We start from the raw sequence: 24,639 nt of genomic DNA, 5'->3' as shown, positions 1-24,639 counted from the left end.
TATTAGGTCCAAAATTAATAAAGCAGTGCCACCAGAAGTACAATTGCTTCAAACACTAGTGAAGAATAAAATAATCAATACATTCGTGGGGTTTTGCCCAGAGAGATAATTTACTATTTCAACATCACGTACAACAAGTGATCATAAACACTAACACTTACCAGATTAGCACTTTCGAACCTAAATTCTAGATCACTATCACTTGAAAACTTAGGATAAAAACCATATGACTCATTTGATTACTTACAAAATGCATTCTAAAAAACAAGTTCTAAATAATACAATAAGTGCTAAAATTATTCACACCTTTTTACCTCTACAAGAGAGTTGCTTGTTTAAAATAAAAGATAATTCTTCGAGATATGTTACCAATATATCTGATCTAATCCAATCTCTTAAGGAAGTCAATTTGCTTGATCCAATCCAAACCAATTTTCATGATAAGTTCATATAACAAGTTTGGGTATCATACAAGAGTTTGCACACATCTAAAATATCAACAAATATTATAGCCCAAAGATTTTGTCACCAAAAATTACCATTTCCATATATAACGAGTTATGAGGCTGAACAATATTAAAATCAGTGGGTATTGCTCGTAACACTCCTCAAAATTGCGTCAACATCATAATAGAAGAAACATATATAAAAAAAAAAAAATGCTCCCCTGAATAGCTCACTATCAATCAATCAAACTTAACAATAAAATAAATAAATGCATAAACAATCTAGATACAGCCTTCTTCATCTTACTTTTCCTTTTTGTTCAAAATATGTCAACACACACGACGTAAATAAGATGTTTGGGTAAGGGTGCAATGGGTGTTAACTCATTAATAATTTTGCAACTCGTGGAACAATAAATATTTTTACCACGAAATCTGGAGGGAGTAGAAATATCTTTATTTTAATCTTTAAAAGTTGTTGATAGTACATTTTTATCAATAAATAAAATTTCGGAAATAACATTTTATAGTTATTTATAAATTGTATCGTTCCGATTAAAACATTTGTTTATTAATAAACCCCAAAATGGAAACAAACGCGCCAGATAGGGGTCGAACCTATGACCTTCTGCTTAGGAAACAGACGCTCTATCCACTGAGCTACAAGCGCGTCCTGATACAAGGTTCTATTTATATAATAATTCTACTATAAAAGTTCAATCTTTGTATATGACACAATTTCAACCGAATAGAATGTGATCTCCCAGAAAATTTAAAAATTCAAACACAACTCGTATCCAATATTCAGCGGCTACTAAGAAAAAAATTGAAATTCAATAGATATTTTATGAAAAAATTCTTTAAATTTGTACCAAACTACATAAAATTCAATAATTTATGATTCATTTTAACTTTTTTTAAAATATTTTTCTCGCCTTCGTCCCTATTAAAATAGTTTATAAAATATAATATCTAAACCTAAATATAAGCTAAAATAGTTTATTGTTACTGATATAAGTTAAACCCAAACAGCACAATCTTGGGGGGAATGACACAGCAGCATACATTTCAGGTTCCTCGTTGACAAAACTCCCACAAAATTCTTCTAAAACGGAAGCAGCACGAAAGTGTGTAGAGCTCAAAAACAAACAGATCAATGATCTATAGCCGTATGTTGAGGAAAATAACATGTCGAAATTATTCCCACTAAGCATGAAAATCTTGTACAAGCACAAGCCAAGTAACAACAATATCAAATACCGCAAAAACTCAATCATTAGTCAATATAATACTTGCTTTCCAATGTGTAGCCAACACGGTGCAAAATTAGATATAATAAACAATTAGTTGCCGACATCCATAAAACCCTCACGTAAGTGCACGCTAGTGTCAGGGACCAAAGCGCAAAGTCCGTGACCATGCCACAAAAAGCGCCCCATGGAGGTCTATTGATTAGATGGGTAACATTTTGCCCACGAGAACTGGCCCGATTGAAAGAGCTATTGGACAAGCCTGTCAGATTGAAGCCTGGTTGGCCCGATGATGAAGACATGACAACTTAGGCTAATTTTAGTAACTAATCTTAGAAGATAGAGAGAATCATATCTTGTAAAGATTAGATTAATTTTGATATGGCAAATCTTGTAAATCCCTAAAATCAAGGGATATAGTGAATCTCGTCCGTCGATGCAAATGTATCTTGACCGTCGGTTTAGGAGGAGCTCAACTATAAATAGAGAGTCTCCCCTCATTTGTAATCATCCATTGTAACTTGAATTCTTAAGAGTAATAGAATTCTTGAGCATTTATTCAAACACTTTGTGTGCATTCTTTCTTTGGCTTTCTGTTGTTCTTTTGTAGCTTCTTTTGGCACAATCGCTTCCGCTATACAAATTGGTGCATTGGAGGAGTTCTATAGAATCCTCACTTTTGGGCGTAAAGGCTGACTTAGGCGAGTTTGGAGCAAACGGATCGTCTAAGGCCGCACGGATTGCAAGACAAAAGGTCTAGTCCCGTGACACTAGTGGGGAGTTGAAGAGAAACAACTAGACCTATCTCTTAAGCCGAAATCAAGATGATTAAATAAAGTTAAGAGTAACTAGCTAAGCCTTTTACCATATGAAATCTCAACTTGGACCAACTTAAACAATCATTAATGGGTAGATCAAATAAACATGAGACCTTGCTGTAACCTCATAAAGCTTCATGAAATGGTATGGCAATATTATATGCAACTTCAAGCAGCATAAAACCAAAAGCAAATTTCGACCATTGCTCCTTCCTTGACTCGATTAGGTCTCTTTGTCCGAAAGTTTAAAGATGAAAACCGATTCAATTACATATGCAGAATTGAGGACAGCCATTTCTTCCCCACAAAATACATCAGTTTTTAATAATTCATATAGCTTTGCAGTCAGATTCATTTCTACAAGATAACAAAGCAATTGACTGCTTAAAAGGCGGAGAAGAGAGAGATTCACCTCAACTTCAACAATTGAACATTTATCGATACAAAAGAATACAGGTTTCATGAAACATAAACCTCACATATTTTCCCAAGAAACAAACACCAAGCCAATGTTTTTTTCCCCTAGAGTTTAGCTCAAGTAATCAACATAATTCAAGTTAACTAAACTGAGGTTTAACACCTAAGTAATTAGAATTGACTAAACCAACAATTATACTTAATTCCACTAAATTCAAGCCATATTTCCATTAGAACGACTCAAATTAACACTATCAAGCTTACAAATTTCAGAAAGAAACAAAAACCGATGAATTACACAATAAAAGTTCAAATCAAATTAAAAATAAATTAGAATAATACCGGCACAAGCGACCAACGTGCAAGAGACCATCAGTAGAGAAACCAGAGCATTTATCAAGCTTCAAAGCCTGCAAACCCCTCCCTCTAGACTTGGCCAAAACTTCCAAATCTAAATCTTCAACAATCATCCTTCTGAAATGCACGGATTTCAAGCAATTGAAATCTCCGCTATTTCCTTCACCCAAGGCGTCACGTGCCCTCCCCAATCTTCGGGTATCAAATTAAACATTGCCGCCCGAGGCTTTCCTTTCAATTTCAACGATTCCAAGTGCCGGAACCGCCGTAGCAACCGATCGGGACTCGTCGTGGAACAAAGCGAAATCGATATGTGCTTACGTGTCAATGCGTCAAACTCGTACCAGCGCCGGATACGAGGGAAATGGCGTCGCGGTCTTTCGGGTCGTCAACGCACATCATCACCAATCCCAAAACGACATCGGATAAACCGGTTTCTCTCATCCAAAAACTCAAATTGGATCTTCAAAAGAAAATCCGGAACTCTTTTTAAATCAAAACGAGAAACGGATTGAAAGAAATGTTTACTTGGAAATTGTTTTCCGTGAAAGTGGAAGACAAAGAAATGGATCCGCCAGTAGGTACTAAAAATGGGGTCAGGTATGGGTCGGGTTGAGAAGACAAGGTACAAGAAGAAGAAGATAGAAAAGCTAGAAAAATGGACGGTAGAGATTGAAAGGAGAGAGTAGATCTAATGGTGGAAAACAAATTTATAAGCGGCCTTCACGGTAGGAAATATTGATGAGATGTTCATTCATACGACGTGTCATGATCCAATTAGACGCGTGATTAGATAAGTGTTCTTTTTCCCAATTAGATTAGTTTCCAGTTAAAATGACAAGATCAATTTTTCTAACAGAATTATATTGTTAATATAATAATAAAAATATCGGAGTGACCAATTGCAAGTGGAAAGAATAAGCAGAGCATCAAAGTGGTGCTCCCAAAAAGATGGACATGAAGACTAGGGATCTGGACGGTGGTGGAAAATGCAGAAAAAGTGAAAAACCCATTCACATACTAACCATACACACTAATAACAATAGTAAAATACTACAAGATAGCAAATCCCTAAAATGGGTAACAGATTGGGACTCTAATTACAATTAAATTATGACAAAACTGCAGATGCATTTATCTACAATTTTTCATTTTCAAAGAAAAAATATAAGAAAGAAAAACATTAATTTTTTTACTCAACTTTTTCTTCTCTCGAGCCTGAAAGTTTAGCACCATTACTGCTCAAACATGATTCATCCGAGCCGCTAGATCCCATCAGCTTCTTCGTATCAGGATCATCATGACTGTTGCTACTGCTACTACATTGTTTTATAATACTATCTACCACGGAGCTGGAAGTAAGTGTAACCAGACTAACGGCGGCAATGGCACTAACATCTCTGGTTCCACTGTATAGACCCCGGCTTCCGGCAACAAAGATACCTTTTTTCTCATCAGCATTGGTTAGAACTGCTGGCAATACATCAATCAATGGAGGATTACTCTGTGTTGAGCCACTGATGAGCAGCCTAAGTGTTTCTCTAGCACCCTTTTCAACCATGGTTTCGGTGTTCACAAGGTTTGGATGCAATGGAGGAATTGCTGTTGAAAGGGTGGGACCGGCACTAACCAAGTAACCTTGTCCTGAAGAGCAAACATCAATGACTGGAATATGAACAATGGAATCACAAATCAAAGGTGTGAAAGTTGGAATTTGTTGCGAACTTGCCATTGGCAATCGGACCAATGGTTCTGGGAGGAAAGCTGGAAAATCCAGTGAAGGGACATCAGCCAGATTGAGTGGTGGCGACGGTTTCAACAAGCTGGAAGCACTATTCATTGGCAATATTGAAGAAAGTGGTGGAAGCTTAAGAGATTCAATTGACGACGATGGAAGCTCAGAAGCAGCCGAGTGTTGTAGAGTAGATGATCCTGGGGGGCACCAACAATAATAAGGAGAAAAGACAGGCGATACTAAAGAAGGTTGAGATACGGAGCTTAGTGTTGGTGGTAAAGAAAGTTTTCCAAGTGATTCAAGGAAATTTGGAGTGAATGGACAGCTCTTGACATCCGGAAGCTTATTGGTTTCAGCTTGGTTGCCATCAGAGGAAACTTTTGAAACAGGTGAAGCAATTGTAAGGCTCTCAGCTTCAGAGAGATGGTTATCTCCACGCCGTCGTACCTTATCCCTTGTGTTGCTCCTTAGAGAAGACAAGTTTCGGGTCAAGCCCTCTTTGAAAGAACTTGATCTTGGACTTAAGCTACCTTGATAAAGTGCATTCACCTTGAGTACTTGACTGCTAGAGTGCCTGGACCGCAAGGATTTTGATGTTGAAGAAGTTTGTCCGTTGTGCACATCGATAGTGTCAAGCACAGAATTGGGTGATGGTGGACCTGAATAACTTGCTTGTGTATTACTCACTGTGGATCCAAAAAGATATGCTCGAAGCTGAGTTGCAAAGCAGCCTAGTCGTGATTCGCTGATTCCAGTTAATTCAGCAATTGATGGTTTTCTTTTGATCAAGTCCTTCACCTATCATGGAAAGAACATAATATTAGATTACAATCACTTGACAAACAAAATCTGTTAGTGAGGGTTTAAAAGAGTTCAATTAATTGCCTATGTAACACTAAATCGATGTAAATATAATTTTTTTGTAGGTATGCACATCTATACACTATGTTACTCCAAACTTAATTACGACTGTTGGATGCAATATACATCTTACATGAGTATATTCAATTTCAAGCATTTATCTTAGGAGAGCCATATCTCCATGCTCATATCTGGATATGTGTCAAAACAGGTATGCCACGAAAAATGAAGAGTATGAGAAACACAGTCTTGTACATGCATAAGGAAATTACTGATGAGAACAGTACTAATACCTTTGAGAGTAATTCAATCCCAAGGAGCTTTGACTTCTCCGAGCACCAATAGTAAAAAACTTCACCATCTGGGATCTTCACGAGGAAAGATCGTCCAGAATTGTCTGCTGGGATCTCATCAATGGAAACAGCAGCACATTGAGGTTTGTCACTCAAAGTGAAAAGTCTCTCGGTTTGACCATCATCCCCAACAAATGAAAGGCGCAAATCCGATGTAGGCAAGAGCATAAGAATCAAATTTCCCCTGCATCAGTTCAAAAGGTTTCAGGAGGCACTTTAGACAAAGTAAAAATTGGCAATTATAATTCAAAACAGAAACTGTAAGATCAAGTTATAAGCATAAGTAACAAGTCTATTACATAACACCTTGCATGCAGCAAGCTGTAAGATTCAGCCATTTATATCATCCAAAAAGAAGCCTCTAATGGAAAAACTAAATGTAGATAAGATCTCAGGCAGTTAACCAAATAAGTTATTTTTTTAGGAATACAGTGGTTTTGGCAAGGACTGACATGTTTCTTCAATTCTTCCTTTTGCCTAAAGTACCCATATGTTTGGGCATAGGTGTGGGATAGACCTTCCAAGAATCCTCTAAAAACAAGAAAAACCTACAGGCCAGTCTTTACATTTCATGTATTTTCCAATAATATCATTTTATGTAATCTAAAACAATCTGTTTTATATCCTGTGACATGCCTTACACCCCTCTTTTTACATAAACATAGACAAATTGAACAGCTACAATCTATTATCATAAATAACCTTCCAGAAATGGTTATTAATGACTAAAGACAAAATCATAAACCACAAGGACGAGGCATTGTATAGTAAAAGAGTAACCACGATATAATAGAAAATAACAAGGAAAATATACACATCAGATTCTACAAAATTTACAGCAAAACTGACAATTGACGGTTGACACAGACAAAGAATCATAACTACAACTCACACAATAAAATTAGCACTCAATCCTACTTATAATTGATCTATTAAATTTCAAACCTATATATATCCACAGAACAGCAGCAACAACAGCAAACTATATAATATAGGAGATGAAACTACCTTTACTTCCTCACAATTCAGAGATCATTATAGAATACGCCCACTTTACCTACAAGTCAAAAGACATATTTATTTGGAAGCATGAACATGATGGCCAACAACAAACTAAAATAGAACCCAAAATTTTCTACACTCTATTAACCACTAAATACACCTTTCAGTCAAATCATATTCTAGGGTAAACCTGGCACTAAGGGAAAGTTTCCAACAGAGGAAATCAATTAAAAAAGTTGCCAAACGAAAGCGCTATTGAGAAAACTTATAATGTAGAGCAAGGATCCAGATATAAGATCTTTTTAACAGTCAACAGTTATGCAAAACTATGCTTTGACCACCAGAAGCAATGCAACAATCCAGAAAATCACGAAAATCAAACCAGTATGTATTTAACACAATGCCAATAATATGATAAAACAATAAGACTACCTAGGCTTATGCATCAAAATGTAAATAATTGAAGAACACACAACACAATTAAGTAATAAACTAAGATATAAAGAGCACAATTATACACCAGAAATATGATCAAGTCCAAAGATCAAACAAAAAGTCAGCACTAAAAACAAGTCACTTCCAAATGCTAGCACATATAATCATATGAAAATGCATGGTAGTAAACATATGAGACATACTGTGAAAGACCAGAAATTTTCTAAATTCCTGTTTATTTTTAAACGAGCTGCTTGTATGGGATGTTGAAATCATCACCATATAACATAATACAATCAATTAATATCATCTTAATTCCCAAACCTTGACTACGGGGAAATTTTTAAGAGTCGTACCAGACAATGTAAGCTGCCAAAAACACTATATGAAATTAAAAGTGTACGAAAGACCAAATAAAAAGGAAGCCAAGAAGGCCATTAATGACACTGGTAATGAATGTGAATGGATCAATGGATCTAACAGAAAAAAGGTTCACTTCTGATTGTAACTATATCTATAAGTGGCGCATTCCTCTATCAAGTGGTCTCTAATATTCCAAACCAGTCACCACTTACCTAATTTGATAATTCCAAATTTAATAAGAAAAGAAAAGAAAACCAAAATGGTAAGTTTTTAGAGATTAATTACACCGCTAATGAACATGAATGATAGATCCAGGGCAGATGAATCTATGATAAATTAGAGACCTCATATCAATAAGAATTCAATTACCTTATAGCACAAGGGTGAAAATGAGTTCCTTGTTTGTTAATCTTCCCCACTCGAACTGAAACCAAAGGTATGCAAAAACACCTCGCCAGCATACCAACTTCCGATGGCTCAAAGTGCTGCAAATTTCATCAAAAAAAAAATTTACACACATAAAATAGACAAATTAAGACTCCGATATAAAAAAATAAAACATTTATAATAAGTTCAGAAGAAATTCGATTTAAAAAGAAAATGAAACAATTGTATCAATTGAAATTCCAAGTTATCAAAGATACCTGACTCAAATGAGCTAACAATCTATCCTCGGCGACGCCGTTTGAGACGTTGACTTTCAACAAAGGCTTTAATCTCTCATCGTTTCGACAAGCGCCGATTAATTGCATATCTAAAGCTTGCAACCATTGAAGAACCCTATCTTCTCGATTGCTTTGTTGAAGCAACAAATCTCCGTCGTTTTCATCAACAAATATGTCGGTTAATCTTTCCGTGAGTCCGATTTCATTCATTGTCTCACTGTTTTGTCTCGAAGCTGCTCCAGATCCACCGCTAGAGGAGGTCTCGATAACGCCGTCCGATGATGAATCGATCGATTCGTCGCCGTTTTGATCCACATGATCATCAACAAATTCTCGGTTCCCAGAACTAGCCATCAATGATTTCAAACACAAATTTTAAAAAATGGAACCTTAAAAAATTTCGAATTGACAAATTATTGGATTTATGAGGGAATCTAATTTCGTGATTCGTTAAAATTTTCAAATTATTTTAGAATTAAAAGCGAGAAGATCGAGGAGATCGATTGGCGTACTTCCAGAGAGGCGTCGTTTTAGAGAGAGAGAGGAGGGAAATTATTAGAGAGAGAAAAAATATCTCCTTCACCAAAATTTAAAGGAAAAAACAAATGAAGATAAGAAAAACAAAATTTAACCTGGAAAGGGTATATATAAAGAAGAAAAAAAAATGAAAAATACAGGCGGACGTCAAGGTGTTTTATAGAATTCGGTTAATTGTTATTCGGTTTGAGTTCCGTGCTTTGGTTGATTGGTTATTACTTTTTCACTTATTTTATTTGTTAAAAATTCCACGTCCGCTTTTTATATAGTATTTCTTAGTTGTGTGGATCCCACCAGAAAAGAAATGCCACGTCAGATAGGGCGATGACAACTTAATCACTTATTTAACTTTGATTTACTTGCCATTTAATTTTTTTAATAAGTATAAATTTCAAAATTATATATCAATTTTAATTTAATACGTAATAATTTAATTTAATGTAATTATATATGTAAAACTCTAATTTTGATTTAAATCTATACTTGAAATTTTAATTTAGATTTAATCATACATATTTAAATAAATAAATAAATTTATTTTTATATTAGATAAATAATATTATATAGATATATGAATTCTGACATATTAATATATCGCTCATACCATTTTTTACTTTTATGACACCTTTTGGAGTTGGTTTTATAATAGAGGTGTTCATGGGTAGATCGGGTTGATATTAACATATTTTATGTTTGTTCAAGTTTGGTTCGACCCGAAATTTGGGTCTAAAATTTTGCCGAATTTTGCCCATATTTGCAAAAGATTAACCTAGGCCCATTTTAGACCTGTCCATATTATTTTTTAAATTTTTTTAAAAAAAAGTATTTATATTATATTATTTTAATATTTAATAACTTTGTATATTTTTTATTTATTGAAATTTTTTATATAATCATCTTAACATTATTTTAATGTTCACATTATAATAGTATTATATATTTAGTATATGTTTATTTTTATAATGTGTTCTAAATTACATAATATATAAAATAACATAATATAAAATATTATAAACTTAAAACGGGTCGGGTCAGGCCAGGCTTGGGCCTTGAATGTTCAAGCCCAAGCCCGACCCATATTTTAAATGAGCTTAATTTTTTTGTTCAAACCCTCTCAAATTTCGAGTGGATCTTTAGGCCTGAGCGAGTAACATGACCCACAAAGACGAAGCCAAGGGGGGTTGGCAGGGGGCCCGCCCCCCCTAAAATGGAAATCTTCACCTTCAATCTTTCTATAATTTTAAAAATTTTAAATTAGTATATGGTAAAATTACACTTTGGACCCTTAAAAAATAAGAAAAAAATTGATTTAATCATTTAAAAATTATAAAGATATAGGCAATTAAAATACTAAAATTTCACTTTTGTTATAGCAGAAATATACAACTTAATTCCGGCCCTCCTCAAAAAGTTTTCTGGCTTCGCCTTTATCGACTCATGAACAACTCTAATTTTATGTAGTATATAGATATAAAATATTTTGATGTTTTAGAATAGCTGCGACAAGAAAATCTATTAATTGTTACATTGAAAGTTTTGATTGATAAAAAAAAAGTCAAATTGCTAAATAAATGGATTAGCACGTGAGCTCTCCTGGTTAAATAGGAAAATTTCGGATTTTCATGGCATTTAATCTGTTCCACATCCTATTTTTGAAACAATTTATAAATTTTCAAATTCTTCCATACATTCTAACAACTAACCTAAAATTCTATAATATACTAAAAATAAGTTAATGCAATAATAAATTTTTTGACTATTTTTTACACATTTTAATTAAAATTTGTAAATATTTATAAGACTTTACAATATGGATTTATTCTTTTAGGAATTAAAATAATACGAAAATTAAGAGATAAAAGTTGAAGTTAAGTGATAGGTCTCGTATCCACCAAAAATTAATCTTACGCCTGAAAACATAATATAAAATTCGTAATGTAAGGAGCAAGATCAATCCCATAGGGATTGGTCTGAGAGTGTTTGAATTTCTCACAATCAAGGCACTTCGTAGACAATTTCGTATCCATGATTCTTATAGTGGTGCATTAAATAAATAAAAAGAGATTAAAGTAATACAGAATTAAATAAATAAAAAATCTAAGAACAGTAAAACAATAAATAAAATTTGAATTCGAAATAAAATAAAATAAATCCAATTGATGAATGTTCCAGCCTCGAATACGACATCGATCTCGATTCCAGAATTGATTATGAACTATAGGTGTCTTCTTGCTCACTAGTAAGCCAGTTATAGTGATCGAGAACGCCTCAACCACAAATTCTTAATCATAACTTAACCGCAGGAACTACTTAACGATTAACCCTTACCAAATGAATAACCTTGAAAAACACTTTCACGCTTTAATCTGTTGACAGCTTTGTGAACTAGAAGAACCCGATTTTAATTAACAATCTCAACTGTGCAAATATTTTAAATTAGACCACTTAATCCTATGGCATCATCGAACTGCACTCTTAATCGAACCACGCCAACTTTCCCAACACCGTACAAGGGATCTTTCTTGAAACGACACTAAAAGGAATACTATGAGACAATTCTATCTATCTCTTGAACTAGAGAAAAAGTGAATGCACAAACAAAAAAAAAGTTAAATATGATTTCAAATCACACATCTCAAACACCAAAATTTAATCCAACTTTAGCTAAAATATAATTTACTTAATCATAATAATTAACAAAAAATAAATAATAAAAATAAAATTTAATAAAACAAAAGAACAGCAACAGAGTGGCGCAAAAGCCAAATAAAAAGTAATAAAAAAGAGCTACCATTCTAATTTTCAGTTTTAAGCTGAAATTAATATTTAATATTCTACTCCCACCCAAATTCTTAAAAGTTTATCTAAATAAAATATAAAATATAAAACTTAATCCTAATTAAACTCTTAAAGAATATATTTACAAATAATATTTAAATAAAAATAATGAAAATAAAATTCCTAAGATTTAAAAAGTCTGTCCTGTACGACAAATTACTACTTTCGTACTCAAATTTCTATGTGACTTCATATTTGGGCAAAATACCAAAAAAGCCCTATTTTTTTAAAATTTATCGAAATAGGCCCGGTATTTTATTATTTATTGGAATGTGCCATTTTCCCCGAAATCGCGTCCACGTCAGAGCGCTTTACTTACGTGGATAGAAATCGCTCCTACGAGGACGCGATTTGCTGACACATCGCGCTGACGTGGATGCGATTTCGGAGAAAATAGCCCATTCTGGTAAATAATAAAATACCGGGCCCATTTTGGTAAATTTTTAAAAAATAGGGCTTTTTTTGGTATTTTGCCCCAATATGTATTACTGTAATATGTAGCTCAAATTATGTATTGTAGTTAATATTCATAATATTGTAGCTCAAATTGTCAATCCGTCTATACTATTGTACTAATAATATATATTAATGTAATATTGAAGAGTTAATTGATTAAAAAATAAATGCAACAAGTACAAAAAGATTCAAAATTATTACCAACAAGATTTGAACCAATGTACTAAGGGAAAAAAGCAAGCATCTTAACCAACTAAGCTAAACTAATTAATTGACATATTATAAAAATCTGTTATTATCTTAATTATATTACTTACGTTCTAACGATTTATCGGACATATTCCATACACGTGTCAAATCAGGAAAACTAATACAAAAATTCTGTAAAAAAAATCCGGTGTTTACTTCAAATAAATAAGGAAAATAATGATTTGAATGTTTCAAAATTTAATTTTAAACCGAAAAAATCAAAATTTAGAGGTAAAAAAGGATATTTTTCGACGAAAACTACGGCAAACCACCTTCGGCCATTTGTCAGCGCATAGATCTCAAAAAGTTATTCGAAATAAAAAAAATCGTCTCAATCGGACAACCGAGCTAAAAGTTATGGCCTTTCAAAGTTTTCCAAGCTAAAAAACATAAACGGTCAATTTTTTGACCGGTGGGTACTGTTCACGTGCGGCGCAAATCGCATCCACGTAAGCACGATTTGCTGACACGTCCCCTGACATCGCGTTGACTTGGACGCGATTTCGAGAAAAATGGCGCATTCCGGTAAATAATAAAATATCGGGCCCATTTCAATAAATTTTAAAAAAATAGGGCTTTTATGTGTAATTTGCCCTCCATATTTCACTTATTTTTTTTATATTTGTAAACTTACGGCATCTACATAAAAAATAAACAATAAACACCAAAACCAGTAACATCATTCCCAAAAATATATCAAAATACAGCACATATATATGCCCATTTAGTACAGTATCATTAGGGTTAATGTAGTAAATGAAACTGGACTAAACCACCACAACACTGCATTTCATTGCTATCCCTAATTATTAAAATTGGAATCTTTAAGCCATATTAGACTTGATACATTTGAATACATAACAAAAACATGATAAATTGAATCGTAAATAGATTTTATTTCAACAAGTAATCTTTCTTTTATTGAAAGGTATAATATATGGTACAATCCAAGTTTGAATGTTTTGAGCAACAACTTACTAGTGTTGTAATGGAAAGAGATCAGAGGCGGAGTGGAGTGGAGTGGAGCAGAGCGAAGGGCAAGGGAGTTTTCGAGTCAAGGAAGCTTTGATTTCACGGTGTGTATGCCGTCCTTAACAAGCAACAATCGAGCACCTTTGACAAGTTCTTCTTTGATCATGAACAGTACGGCAGCTGCAAGAACACTTTGTACGATTTTTGTGCTCATACCTTTGTAAAATCCATAGAAGCCTTCGTAGCGGATCATCTTTAGAATAGCATCCATAGTCCCTATATGTAAGAATGGCATGTTTTTAATTGTTGAGCAAACAAATCTAACAACATAATGTCTTTTGGTAAATAAACTTGTTTGCATCAATATCAAACGCATGAAGTTTAGTTACTCAATTCTATAGTACGGACTACTTTAGATACTTAAACCGTCGAAACATTAATGAAATGCAAACTTCAACATGATGTTACAAACCTTTGTATTGATGCCTTCTATCCCCAGTTGCAACTTGTTTTGCTTGAAGTCTTGCCTATAAAGACAACAAAGAATTGCACATCGACACATTTTCAAGCTGATATAGAAAGGTTATAAGCTATTTGCTTATCAAGACAAATACGAGTTTGTGCCCAATGGGGATGATATCGATTTGATTCGGTCAGATTTTTTGAACTGCCCATCATAATACGGTTTTTTTTTATATATTAATTTTTGGTTTTGAATTTTTAGACTTCTTTTGATAAAATGAACTTTGTTTTATGACTTTTGAATATTACTTGACAAAATTTTAAAGGTTTTTTTCATAAATATTTCTAAAAAAACAATAATGCAGGAAGAACTTTCAAGTTATTTTTACTATTTTTAATATAATTTTTTATATCATAAATAATTAAAATTAACTATAAAGAATTAATTATAAATTAAATAAAAGATAGAATTCAGTTTGGTTTCGGGCAATTGCGGTTTTTTAACTTGCATTCATAAACCATACAAACACCTTGATTTGGGTCGATTTTCGATTTTCGATTTTCCTTGCTCAGTCCAAGTGCTCAACACGGGCATATTTAATTTTTTTTCCTAAGTTTTTACATGTATTTATAGAGTTCAAGAGTCGTACCCCATACCTCATGTATGAAATTGTGTCAAACATAAGAGTAAAAACGAGGACTTCAAGAGAAATGAAGAGTGGAAATAACGTAGGTCAGATAATCATACCTTTACTACGTTAAGAGGGTAGGTCACAACAGTAGCTCCTAGTTTGGCCAAAGCTCCAAGAAGAAATATCTAGCATAATTAGACAACTAATTCAAAGATTAAAACATAGAAGAAATGAGATCTGCAAGGAACACAAAGGTAGCGATTCGAAACCTAAATATGGATTTGGATTTTAAAACTAGTTTAAGTTGTGAGATAGAAGAAATATAAATGTAAAATTTATGATATTATTAATCAATTCAAAATATGTTTATTTAGTAGTGAATTTGAAATTCGTGTTTTTATACTTTTAAACTATATAATCATATTGAATTTAAAATAATACATAACATGTGCATATCTTTCTCACAATCAATATAGCAAATTAAATCCAAATTCAAATTGTCAAATTCATGTTCCAAGATGAAATCAGAGCCAACCTCTAATGCAGTTACTCCATTGTTGTCTGGTTTACTAAGAGATCGTTGTTTCTTCAGCTTCTTCAGCATCGTTTCATACAACATAAATTGCATAGCCGGATTGCTCACCTGTGCGAAACAACAGGATCGATAAGTGAAACTCTCTTAGCGAGTGTAACAGCCACTTCTCACATACCATGATCAATGTTGGGAATACACCTTTCCAGAATCCCCAAAATCCAGCTTCATCATAGACTTCTTGAATCTGCAAGTATTTCATATGCAAAAGAATGTAACCAAATGTTGTGCATTTTGGTTGACATTACAAAGAAACCAAATTTCAAAGTAATTAATCCAAATCTTTGAGATATTTACGATTGTTTATGAGGAAAACATGATAAAATCAAGCTCAACATCCAGACAATAAGAACGTACCTACGATATAATATGAAAACTGCTATTTTGACCTCATCCCAACTTCATGCACATTAGATTCAAGCATCAATTCAGCATTCAAATTCCTTCACCGATTTGTTCTCCATATCTAAGTTCTTAACTACAATTGCTATATTAGATATATAATATTTCTAAATACTTCTACTTCTACCTATAACATCCATTCATTTCTTCATCATTTATTAGTGCTCATCTATCATCAATCCTCCCATCGACCCTTTCCATATGGCCTTTCCACCACTCGAAACAAGAATCATCATTTAGCAAATATCAGAGATGTGGATAATGCTTTAATATATATATATATATATAATATTTTGCATTTCTATTATTGTATAGAGTTTAAAACAACAATATTCTACTATTTCTGGAGAAAACTTGAATGAGCTTCAATGTTATAAGTGAGCTAACATAAAAGAACTTTATAGACCAAGTGGTCGTGCATACCGCATGACCAGTGCTATAAGAAAAAGGCTCAATGGCAGAAAGAACTGTTTCCTCCAGAGCAGGAGTTGCCAATCTATTAGAGTGATCTTTCCTCAAAATATTTGTGTGAGTCTGCAACACAATAATTTTTTTAGTTTAAATATGAGCAAGTATGTAAACTGAAAGTGGATGCCTTCAAATTCAAGTGTACAACTCAAAACATTAAGTAGTACAAATCATTGTGTGATCTAAAACAAAGTTAGGCATACTAATCGAGAACTCATAATTATACCCAAGAGACCACATTAATTTCTTGTATTTTCTCAAGGCAATATTTTAGCCAAGGTATCGGGATAATGGAGAATTATAGCCATTGACTTAGATCCAAAGCACCACCCTTATTGTATGGATATTCAACAATAAATATATTTACATTAAAGTTTGTGCTTTTTATGTTTTACAGAAAATAAAAAGCTTTTTTTGAAATGCCCTTTACCTGCATGCGTGTCACAACAACCCAAATGGGGTTCGTCAACAGCACATTTACACACCTGCATGGAGAAAGGATATAATCATGTAATTAGATAATATATAAAGAGAACTATTACTGCAATTATGGATATTATTTGAAAGAAATTAGTGTAGTTTCTTTATAATTTATAGAACTTTTAAAAAGCTAATGCAACAACCACATGCAATCAGATTTGAGTTAAAATTAAAAATAAAAACTAGATTACCCCGATAAAGCAGCTACAATAAGTGATGAAAGCATCCCGACTGATCCATCGCCAATCCCTTTTTTCTGGCGTTCAAGTGCTTTACTTTCAGCTTTATTCCTGAATATTTGATAGAAATAATAGTAAACACCCTGTATCATAGAAATAGGAAGTATTCATGAATCCAAAAAATAGAACAAACACATAATATGGCAACTTTACTATCACATACAAACGGAAGAAAGCAGTTGGTGCAAGGGAAAAGCCTGCAATCCATTTTAAAGATAGATCAGTATGAAACTCAAGTTCAAGAAACAATTATAAAGAATGTAGTTAAAGTAACAAAAATAGCTCTTTAGAGATCACAAGATATTTGAATTAAAATTAAACAACCATCCAAACCCTTATCGTTATTGCAGTTGACCCTCAAATATTTATCTCATGTATTTATGCCCTCAAACATCCATTTTCATCTAATTGAGCCCTCAACTGGATGGAAAATTGACTATGGCGTTTAACCAAAATTTGTCTTATCAACAGCTCAATTGGATGAAAATAGATGTTTGAGAATAGGGGGTTGAATGACTATTTAATTTTAGTTCAAGGGTTGAATGTCCCTAATTTTCATTGTTTCACTTGGAAACATTACAACTACTAGCTATGTTCTACGGACTCTTTGTTTTCCTTAAAATAAATGTGTCCAATATCTATTACTAACACATTTTAATATGTGTACACGACAATGATCTACCACATATATAACACTAGAAAAAACAAGACACATAATGTATTGGACACTCACTCCCTAGTCCAGTTGCAATAGTACTCCAGTTAAAACTTAATGGTAGCAATAACAGTTGTGCTAAAAATCTTAAAGGTCGTCACCTGAGATGCAGTTGTACCTACTAATGAAGGCGTTAATCCTCCATACAACCTTTCCCATCCTTCTTGCTTTACAACCTATTCACAAAATAAGCAAACAAATCCAATATTGGACATAAATTCCAATTGTTTAAATTTTACCTCGTTAAAGAGATAGAAAATCATATTTGATTGAAAAAAATAAACAAATAGCTGAGATGCAACGGTGCAACATCAGTTTAAACAAAATTACTAAAAACTAGTTTGAAAAATCAACAGCCAAACAACACCTAACATGAACAATAACTCAAAATTTAAATTCCATTAGCAGGTTCCTTTAAGTTTCAAAGTTTTCCCATTAATTATAAAATAAAACCGTCATCTAACCAAAAAAAATTGCAAAAAAGAAAAGATAAGAAACCTGGCACATTTGTTCAATGGTTCCAAGTTTTCGTTTCTCTTTCTTGAGATCACGTTCTGTTTGTTGACGAGTATTTACCTGTAGATCGATTTTTTTTTTTAAATTATAGCTAAAAAAATTAAATTTAAAAAAATGAAGAAAATGAAAAGAAAACCATACAGTTTGAAGAGGATACGTAATGAGTTGAGCTATAATTCCTCCACCGGCTCCTGCCAATCCATTTATTAATGCGTCTGACATATCTATGATCCCTAAAAAAAATATAAGGTTAAAAAAGAAAAAGAAGTTCAATATTTTCTCGAGAAAATCCGGTGTTTGGCAACGATTGCAATGGCAAAGCGGTCTATCTAACGTTTTAGAGAGAGAACGCAGTAAATGGCATCTCAGGCTTTGGCTGTAGCGAATGGAAAAGGAAAGGAAATGGCCTTCACTTTGGCTATTGAAGTTCCCTACTTGTGAGTCATTGGTTGCTCCGTTTAAGAATGCGAAATGCGAAATGCGAAATGGAATTATAATTTTTTTTTTGGTGAAATAATAATTATAATTATAATTTTTAAACACTTAAAAAGCACAAATTTTGTATGAGAAGTTACAACAGCCGGTTGAGCTTTGACTCATGGCAACACCAATGGAACCATTTCCTCATGTCGTCCCTCCTTAAATTCGCTGTTATTGGGGGAAGGAAAATTCAACACAATAGTTTCATCGCCCCTGAAGCTTTTCATGCAAATTTGTTTGACAAGTTACAATAGTTGGTCGGGGTGATGCCAACAAAACATTTTTTGCCTCCTGTCATCTCTGCCTGTATTATGGGAACGCAAATTTACGACCATATTTTCATCTTCCCTAAAGTTTTCCACTCTTGAAATCTAGTCTCTTTTTTATTATTTATATTTGTAATTTTTTTTGAATAAATTAATTTAAATGAAATTTTATTATTCACGGTAATATACTTTGTAGATGTCTTTGACGGTTTCTGCACGTAAAATAAAATATAAGTAAACATCGACTCATTAATTACTTAACTTTTAATTAATACCAAGTTGCAATACATAGTTGAATCGTAAAGTAGGAAGACAATTTGTATTAGGCTTAGTTTGGATTGGCGGTATATTTACTTTCGGTGAGGTTAAAATCAACTATGGCTGTGAAATTAATTACTGTAGCAAAGAGATTAGATACTGAAGTAGTGAGATCAGAAACAACGGTGGGGTGTGTGGAATTCAAACGCAACTGTAAACAGTAAGATGAGAATAAAAAATGACTATCGAGATATTAGATTAAACCTGATATATAAAAATATATATATATAAATTAATTAACATTTACAAATTTAATAAATAACTAAAATTATTACAAGTAGATTTATGTCTAATAATAATTTAATTAAAAAGTAATTAAAATTTGAGAAAGAAATCAAATATTTATTATTTTATTTAATATTTCAAAGCTAATTATGTATTTAGCTATAATTGTTCAATTTAATATTACTATATATTTTATTTTAGATTTATATTTAACTACTTATAATTATTTACTTTTATATTATAAATTTTATTATGATTTCTTTGGTCTATTTTAAGTTGTTTTATGGGATTTATTAAGAAGGACAAAAAAATATATATGCTACAAACGCAGCTTAAAATTTTAGCTAGGCAAAAATAAACCAGTGAGATTTTTAGGGTGTGGTGTGATTACACCTCTTCCACCGCAATGAAAGCTTGTCATGCAAAGGCAATATTGTGCTGTGATTGTACAATTTTCGATATTAGTCTCACTGCATTGAGGCTAAACACAAATTCAAAGGAAGCCTTAATAATGTCATAACGTCCACCCGAGGGGACATGAAGCAAAATGCTACAAATTAAATCATAGTAGGGTCGTCACTAACCAATTAGAGTTAGGTCGGTTAGCCACCTATTGTCTAAAGTTTGAGGACTAATCTTAAGAAAAATCTTAAAATCTAAGAATTGGTATTGTCACCAATTTTTAGGTTCGAGAGTACAATTATGCGTAGGAAAGATTATAACACCCCCGTGACACCTAAATAAAATAAGTCTAACTAAATGAAAAGAAAAGCAATCTTAAAAACTAATTTAAAATAAAATCCTAAAACTAATTAATATATAAATTCTAAAATCTAATTTAAAATACCTAATAAAAATATGAAATGAAAATATTACAATTTAAATTAAGTACAAAATTCCTAATATTCTAATTTAATATCTCAATCCAAAAATTCTAATGAAATCATACAATTTAACAATATATATAAACCAACAATATAAATTAGAAAACCTAACTTAAAACTCTAAATTAAGATCTTAGAAGCAAATCTAATTTCTAATATAAAAGGCTAATATCTAATTAAAAGCTAATTTGAAATTCTAAATTAAGATTCTAAAATTTAACCTACAAAATTAAGAAACCTAAAATGAATTTAAAGTCTAAACTAAATAAAAAAGAATTTAAGTAAAAGGAAACCCAAATAAAAGCACAAATCAAAACATATCAAATAATAGAAAATAAAACATGTATATCACAAGTACCAATCAAATCAATTAAAAAATATTAAATGACAAATAATGACAATAGTAATAACACATCAATGATTATAAAACCCTAAAATGAGTTTTTACATGAATAATAATAAAATTAATTACGAAAATATGTTATGTTGTAGATTATTTACATAAATGGTATGTTTTCTACCGTAAATATAGGTGCACTAGCTCTAAAAGCAACTTATCATCACCCAATCACTTCATGTGAAAAAAAAAAAAACTATTTTTAAGTGGTGTCACCACATTGTTTGGCAACACCAAAAAAATATTGATCACCTTTAAATATTGAACAAATGTCATAGGAATACAAAAAAATATATTTTTTTAAAGTAGTATTGTTTGACATATTAGTGTCATTGATTCAAATTATAAAAATAAAATAAAAAATAAAAATGTTGGGGCTCCATGATTGGGTAGTCACATTAGGGGAGGGTGTCGCCTGACAATGTTGCGGCACCAAATTTGTATATTAAACTCGATTTCTAGCTAAAAAAAAAATCAATTGTTATTTATCAGTTTTAAAACAAAACGAGAAAGAAAAATATTGAGTAGTTAAAATTAAACAGGAGAAATCTTAAGTTTGAAATAGATGCAAAAGTCTCAAATTTGGGTCCCTACAACTATTATAAATCAAGATTAGAATATTTGTCTTTCATTTCAAAAATCATTTTCTTTGGACACCAGAAATTAAGTTTGATTTGATAAGGGTATTTTGTAATTATTTCTTTATGTAATTTCATTTTATGTTATCATTATATATAATTATGTGACTATATATTGATAATAATTTCTAGTATGATATGCAAATTGTACAAGCCCAAATACGCCCGGGCCCAAATAATTATACAACAGGCCCAAAACCCAACTAAACCTAGCCCACAAAAAAAATAGCAGAAACCTTAAGGGCTTCTCTGCCAGTCAATAAGCCCCAACATTACGTCGCACCCAACGCTTCCAGCAGGAGGCCAATCGCCGCAAGACTCGGAGACCGACTCCCCATGCGCGCCGTGCTCTCCGGAACACACCTGCAAAAAAAAATGGACTCAAGGAGTCCAAAGAAAAACAAACAGCAAGCAATATTTTTTTCCTTCTTTTTCGATTTATTGTCTTTCTCTTTTGCGGCCTATAAAAGGCCATTTTGTAATCTGTGAAAGGGGGGACAAAAATTGATTGTGAATACAAAAAAGGTGATTTTTTCATTCGGGGTTCTGTTTCTTAGTTTCGTTCCTTGTTTTTTATTTTCATTTTATTTTTTTTAGTTTTTGCTTAAAAAAACATAAAAGAAAGAGGGGGATTTACCTTTGTCGCCGAAACAGTGGGACCGGTGCCATCTCCGTCACCGCCGGAGCCTCGGCACAGAGGCCGAGCGGCGGCTTCGAAAGCGACGAAACCCTAGAGGCGGACTACTGCTTCAGAGAAAGAGGAAACAAGTGTTTCCTTGGTTTTTTTTTGTTTGTTTGTTTTTTACTTTTAAAAAACTTTGAAACATTAACAAAACGACGTCGTGTTGATAGCCAGACCCGCGCGGTGACCCGACCCGGAGGGGAGGATCCGCGCGTTCTGGCCTCGAATGGGAAATTTGCGCATCTGGTCCTTAAATTTCTAAAATCGTTTTTAAAATCAGTTTTTGTTTCTTTTAAATGTGGCACTTTACTTTTCTTTTATTTCGATTTGATCCTTATTTAAACGCACCGTTTGGGGAGAGGAATTATTTCCATTTTGGCCCCCATGTAATGCGCGTGTGTCAGATTAGTCCTTTTTTATTTTAACTTCATTTATTGATTATTTTGTGTTTTCTCTTCCAATTCGGTTTTTTTTTTTACTTTTATCATTATTATTATATTATTTATTATCACTTATTATTTCTATATTTATACGCATATATAGTATATATACATTTAAAAAAAAACTTTTATAAATACATACATATATTTTTATACATACAAACATTTATATATATATATATACTTTTATATCTTAATATTTTTTTACTTTTGTAAATATGAATATACGTATTTTTATATTATCCTTTGTAGATTTTTTTACAAACGTATGTATATATGTATACCTACATATTTTAATACATATGTGTTTCCCATATCCTATAGCTTAAAATATACATTCATTTTCTATAGTATAAATATATATATATATTGGTTTTAAATTATTATAAACATTTTATTATTTTATATATGCTCCATTATTTTATATACATATTGTACATATTTTTATATATATTTTTACTTTATTTTCATAATTCTCATATACATATATACATGCATTTTAGAAATTATTATAAGTTTTATGTATTTCATTCCTTTTTATGTGTATACTTATATGTGTGTTTTATATATGCATTAACATTTTATCATGTCTTTTAGAAAATATATATTTTGGTTTCATCAAAATCATCATATTTTATAAATTTTCAAAGTATTTAGCGTTCATGATTCTTGAGGAAGACCGTGTCCTAATATTGCGATTATTCTTCGATAAATTTAGAACGCAAAGTATTCATTTTGCATTAAATTCGCAAATCTTAAATAAAAGCTTATTCTTGGGAGTTCAAAATGTTGGGTCCTAACTTATGGTCCGATATTTTGACTTCTAAATAAGAATTTTCAAAAGCAAAAGGCAATATTCGGGTATTTTGAAGATTTAAAAACATTGTGCCCTAACTCACTGGGTGTGGTGTTTATTTCTTTGAAATAAGAATGTCTTATTGTTTTAATTCGTTCATGAAATAAAAAGTTTCATTTTAAAATCTTTTCAAATTTTCGACACCAAGACATTAAAAAAATCAATTTGGTACCAATTTTGGGCGCTACGAGGGTGCTAATCCTTCCTCGTGCATAACTGACTCCCGAACCTGTTTTCTCAAATTTCGCAGACCAAAATTATTTTTAAGGTGGGCCGATCACACCTTAATAAAGGATCGGTGGTGACTCCAATTTTTGTTTTTAAAGTCGACAACTAAATTTTTGTTTTCAAAAAAACAGTTTCGACAGCTTGGCGACTCCACTGGGGACATTAGAGAGTCGAGCCAGAAATTGATTCATTTTTGTCTTTGTGTCGAACATCAAAAGTTTTTTAAAAAAAAAATTTCATGATTTCCCTTCATACTTTTTTTTTACCATGGTATGTTGGTAACTTTGCATTTGCATTTTTCATTTTACCCTTAAGTGGGAGCGAGAAACTAGTCCTTCGTGAGGTTTTCACCTCCTTGCAGGGTAGTGGACCGCTTCCGGGATACATCCGTACCTATGTCTTCGTGAGATTTTCATCTCCGTACAGCCATAGGGAAATGTGTCCCCCTGAACTGAACTCGATCCGTATGAGCCTATAATGGGTGAAGATCGAGGAATCTGCTGGTTCGGGTACCTTTACCTTAAAAGCCAAACCGCGTATAGTGAACCTTAGGGACTTACCCTAGGTAGAATTACTCTAAACCTTAGTAGATACCTGACTAGGAGTTTTTATTATTTATTGATTGTATTGGATTTAATGTTTATACCCGATACTAACCCGTTTTGTTTTGTTTTGGTTATGATTGCATTGCATTTGCATTGTAGAAAAGAGATGTTGATTCAAGTTTGATTACTAATTTAGAAAGCCTATCATAAGAAAACGAGTTTCTTGATAAAATGGAAAATAGTACGGTAGCCTGAATATATTCCAAGAAATACAAGAAGGGCGATGGAAGAATTCGTGACTTTACTTTGGGGCCCAAGGATTCAAGATGATTGTCTAAGAGCTTTCAACATTCCAAATTTCTTAAAGAAGCTAATGAGTATTACGAGGACAAGCAGACAACGAATTGCGACCAGAATCAA

General features: G+C 32.4%; 2 protein-coding genes and 1 non-coding gene across 6 annotated transcripts; all 3 read right to left on the bottom strand.

The window, feature by feature from the left end:
• Positions 1–1,043: 1,043 nt before the first annotated feature.
• TRNAR-CCU (transfer RNA arginine (anticodon CCU)) lies at positions 1,044–1,116 on the bottom strand. Its single transcript has one exon. It is a non-coding gene; the product is annotated as a tRNA-Arg (tRNA).
• Positions 1,117–4,289: 3,173 nt separating this feature from the next.
• On the bottom strand, positions 4,290–9,309 carry LOC105773115 (uncharacterized). The gene is made up of 4 exons (XM_012594787.2): positions 8,682–9,309; positions 8,407–8,522; positions 6,178–6,421; positions 4,290–5,821 (listed from the first exon to the last, which is right to left on the bottom strand). The coding sequence occupies exons 1-4, from the start codon at positions 9,054–9,056 to the stop codon at positions 4,481–4,483; spliced, it is 2,076 nt and encodes a 691-aa protein (XP_012450241.1). The 5' UTR covers positions 9,057–9,309; the 3' UTR covers positions 4,290–4,480.
• Positions 9,310–13,654: 4,345 nt separating this feature from the next.
• On the bottom strand, positions 13,655–18,740 carry LOC105774573 (peroxisomal nicotinamide adenine dinucleotide carrier). Of its 4 annotated transcripts, none has more exons than XM_012597111.2 (12): positions 18,595–18,740; positions 18,402–18,493; positions 18,243–18,320; positions 17,846–17,920; positions 16,982–17,112; positions 16,741–16,795; positions 16,266–16,376; positions 15,559–15,627; positions 15,384–15,491; positions 14,965–15,033; positions 14,227–14,281; positions 13,655–14,030 (listed from the first exon to the last, which is right to left on the bottom strand). In XM_012597111.2, exons 2-12 carry the CDS (start codon positions 18,480–18,482, stop codon positions 13,837–13,839), a joined length of 1,026 nt encoding a protein of 341 aa, XP_012452565.1. In that variant the 5' UTR covers positions 18,483–18,493; positions 18,595–18,740; the 3' UTR covers positions 13,655–13,836. The 4 variants fall into 4 exon arrangements, with proteins under 4 accessions (XP_012452565.1, XP_052488279.1, XP_052488280.1 ...); XM_052632319.1 differs by adding an exon at positions 17,193–17,226 and having other exon boundaries at positions 16,982–17,080; positions 17,863–17,920; positions 18,402–18,728; XM_052632320.1 differs by lacking the exon at positions 18,595–18,740 and adding an exon at positions 17,193–17,226 and having other exon boundaries at positions 16,982–17,080; positions 18,402–18,472.
• Between the last annotated feature and the right edge of the window lie 5,899 nt (positions 18,741–24,639).

Source organism: Gossypium raimondii, chromosome 6 (genome assembly GCF_025698545.1).
Source record: "Gossypium raimondii isolate GPD5lz chromosome 6, ASM2569854v1, whole genome shotgun sequence".
In the NCBI taxonomy this organism is placed as follows: Eukaryota; Viridiplantae; Streptophyta; class Magnoliopsida; order Malvales; family Malvaceae; genus Gossypium; species Gossypium raimondii.
The sequence above is the reverse complement of the archived record's forward strand: the minus strand, read 5'-3'. Positions and strand labels throughout refer to the sequence as shown.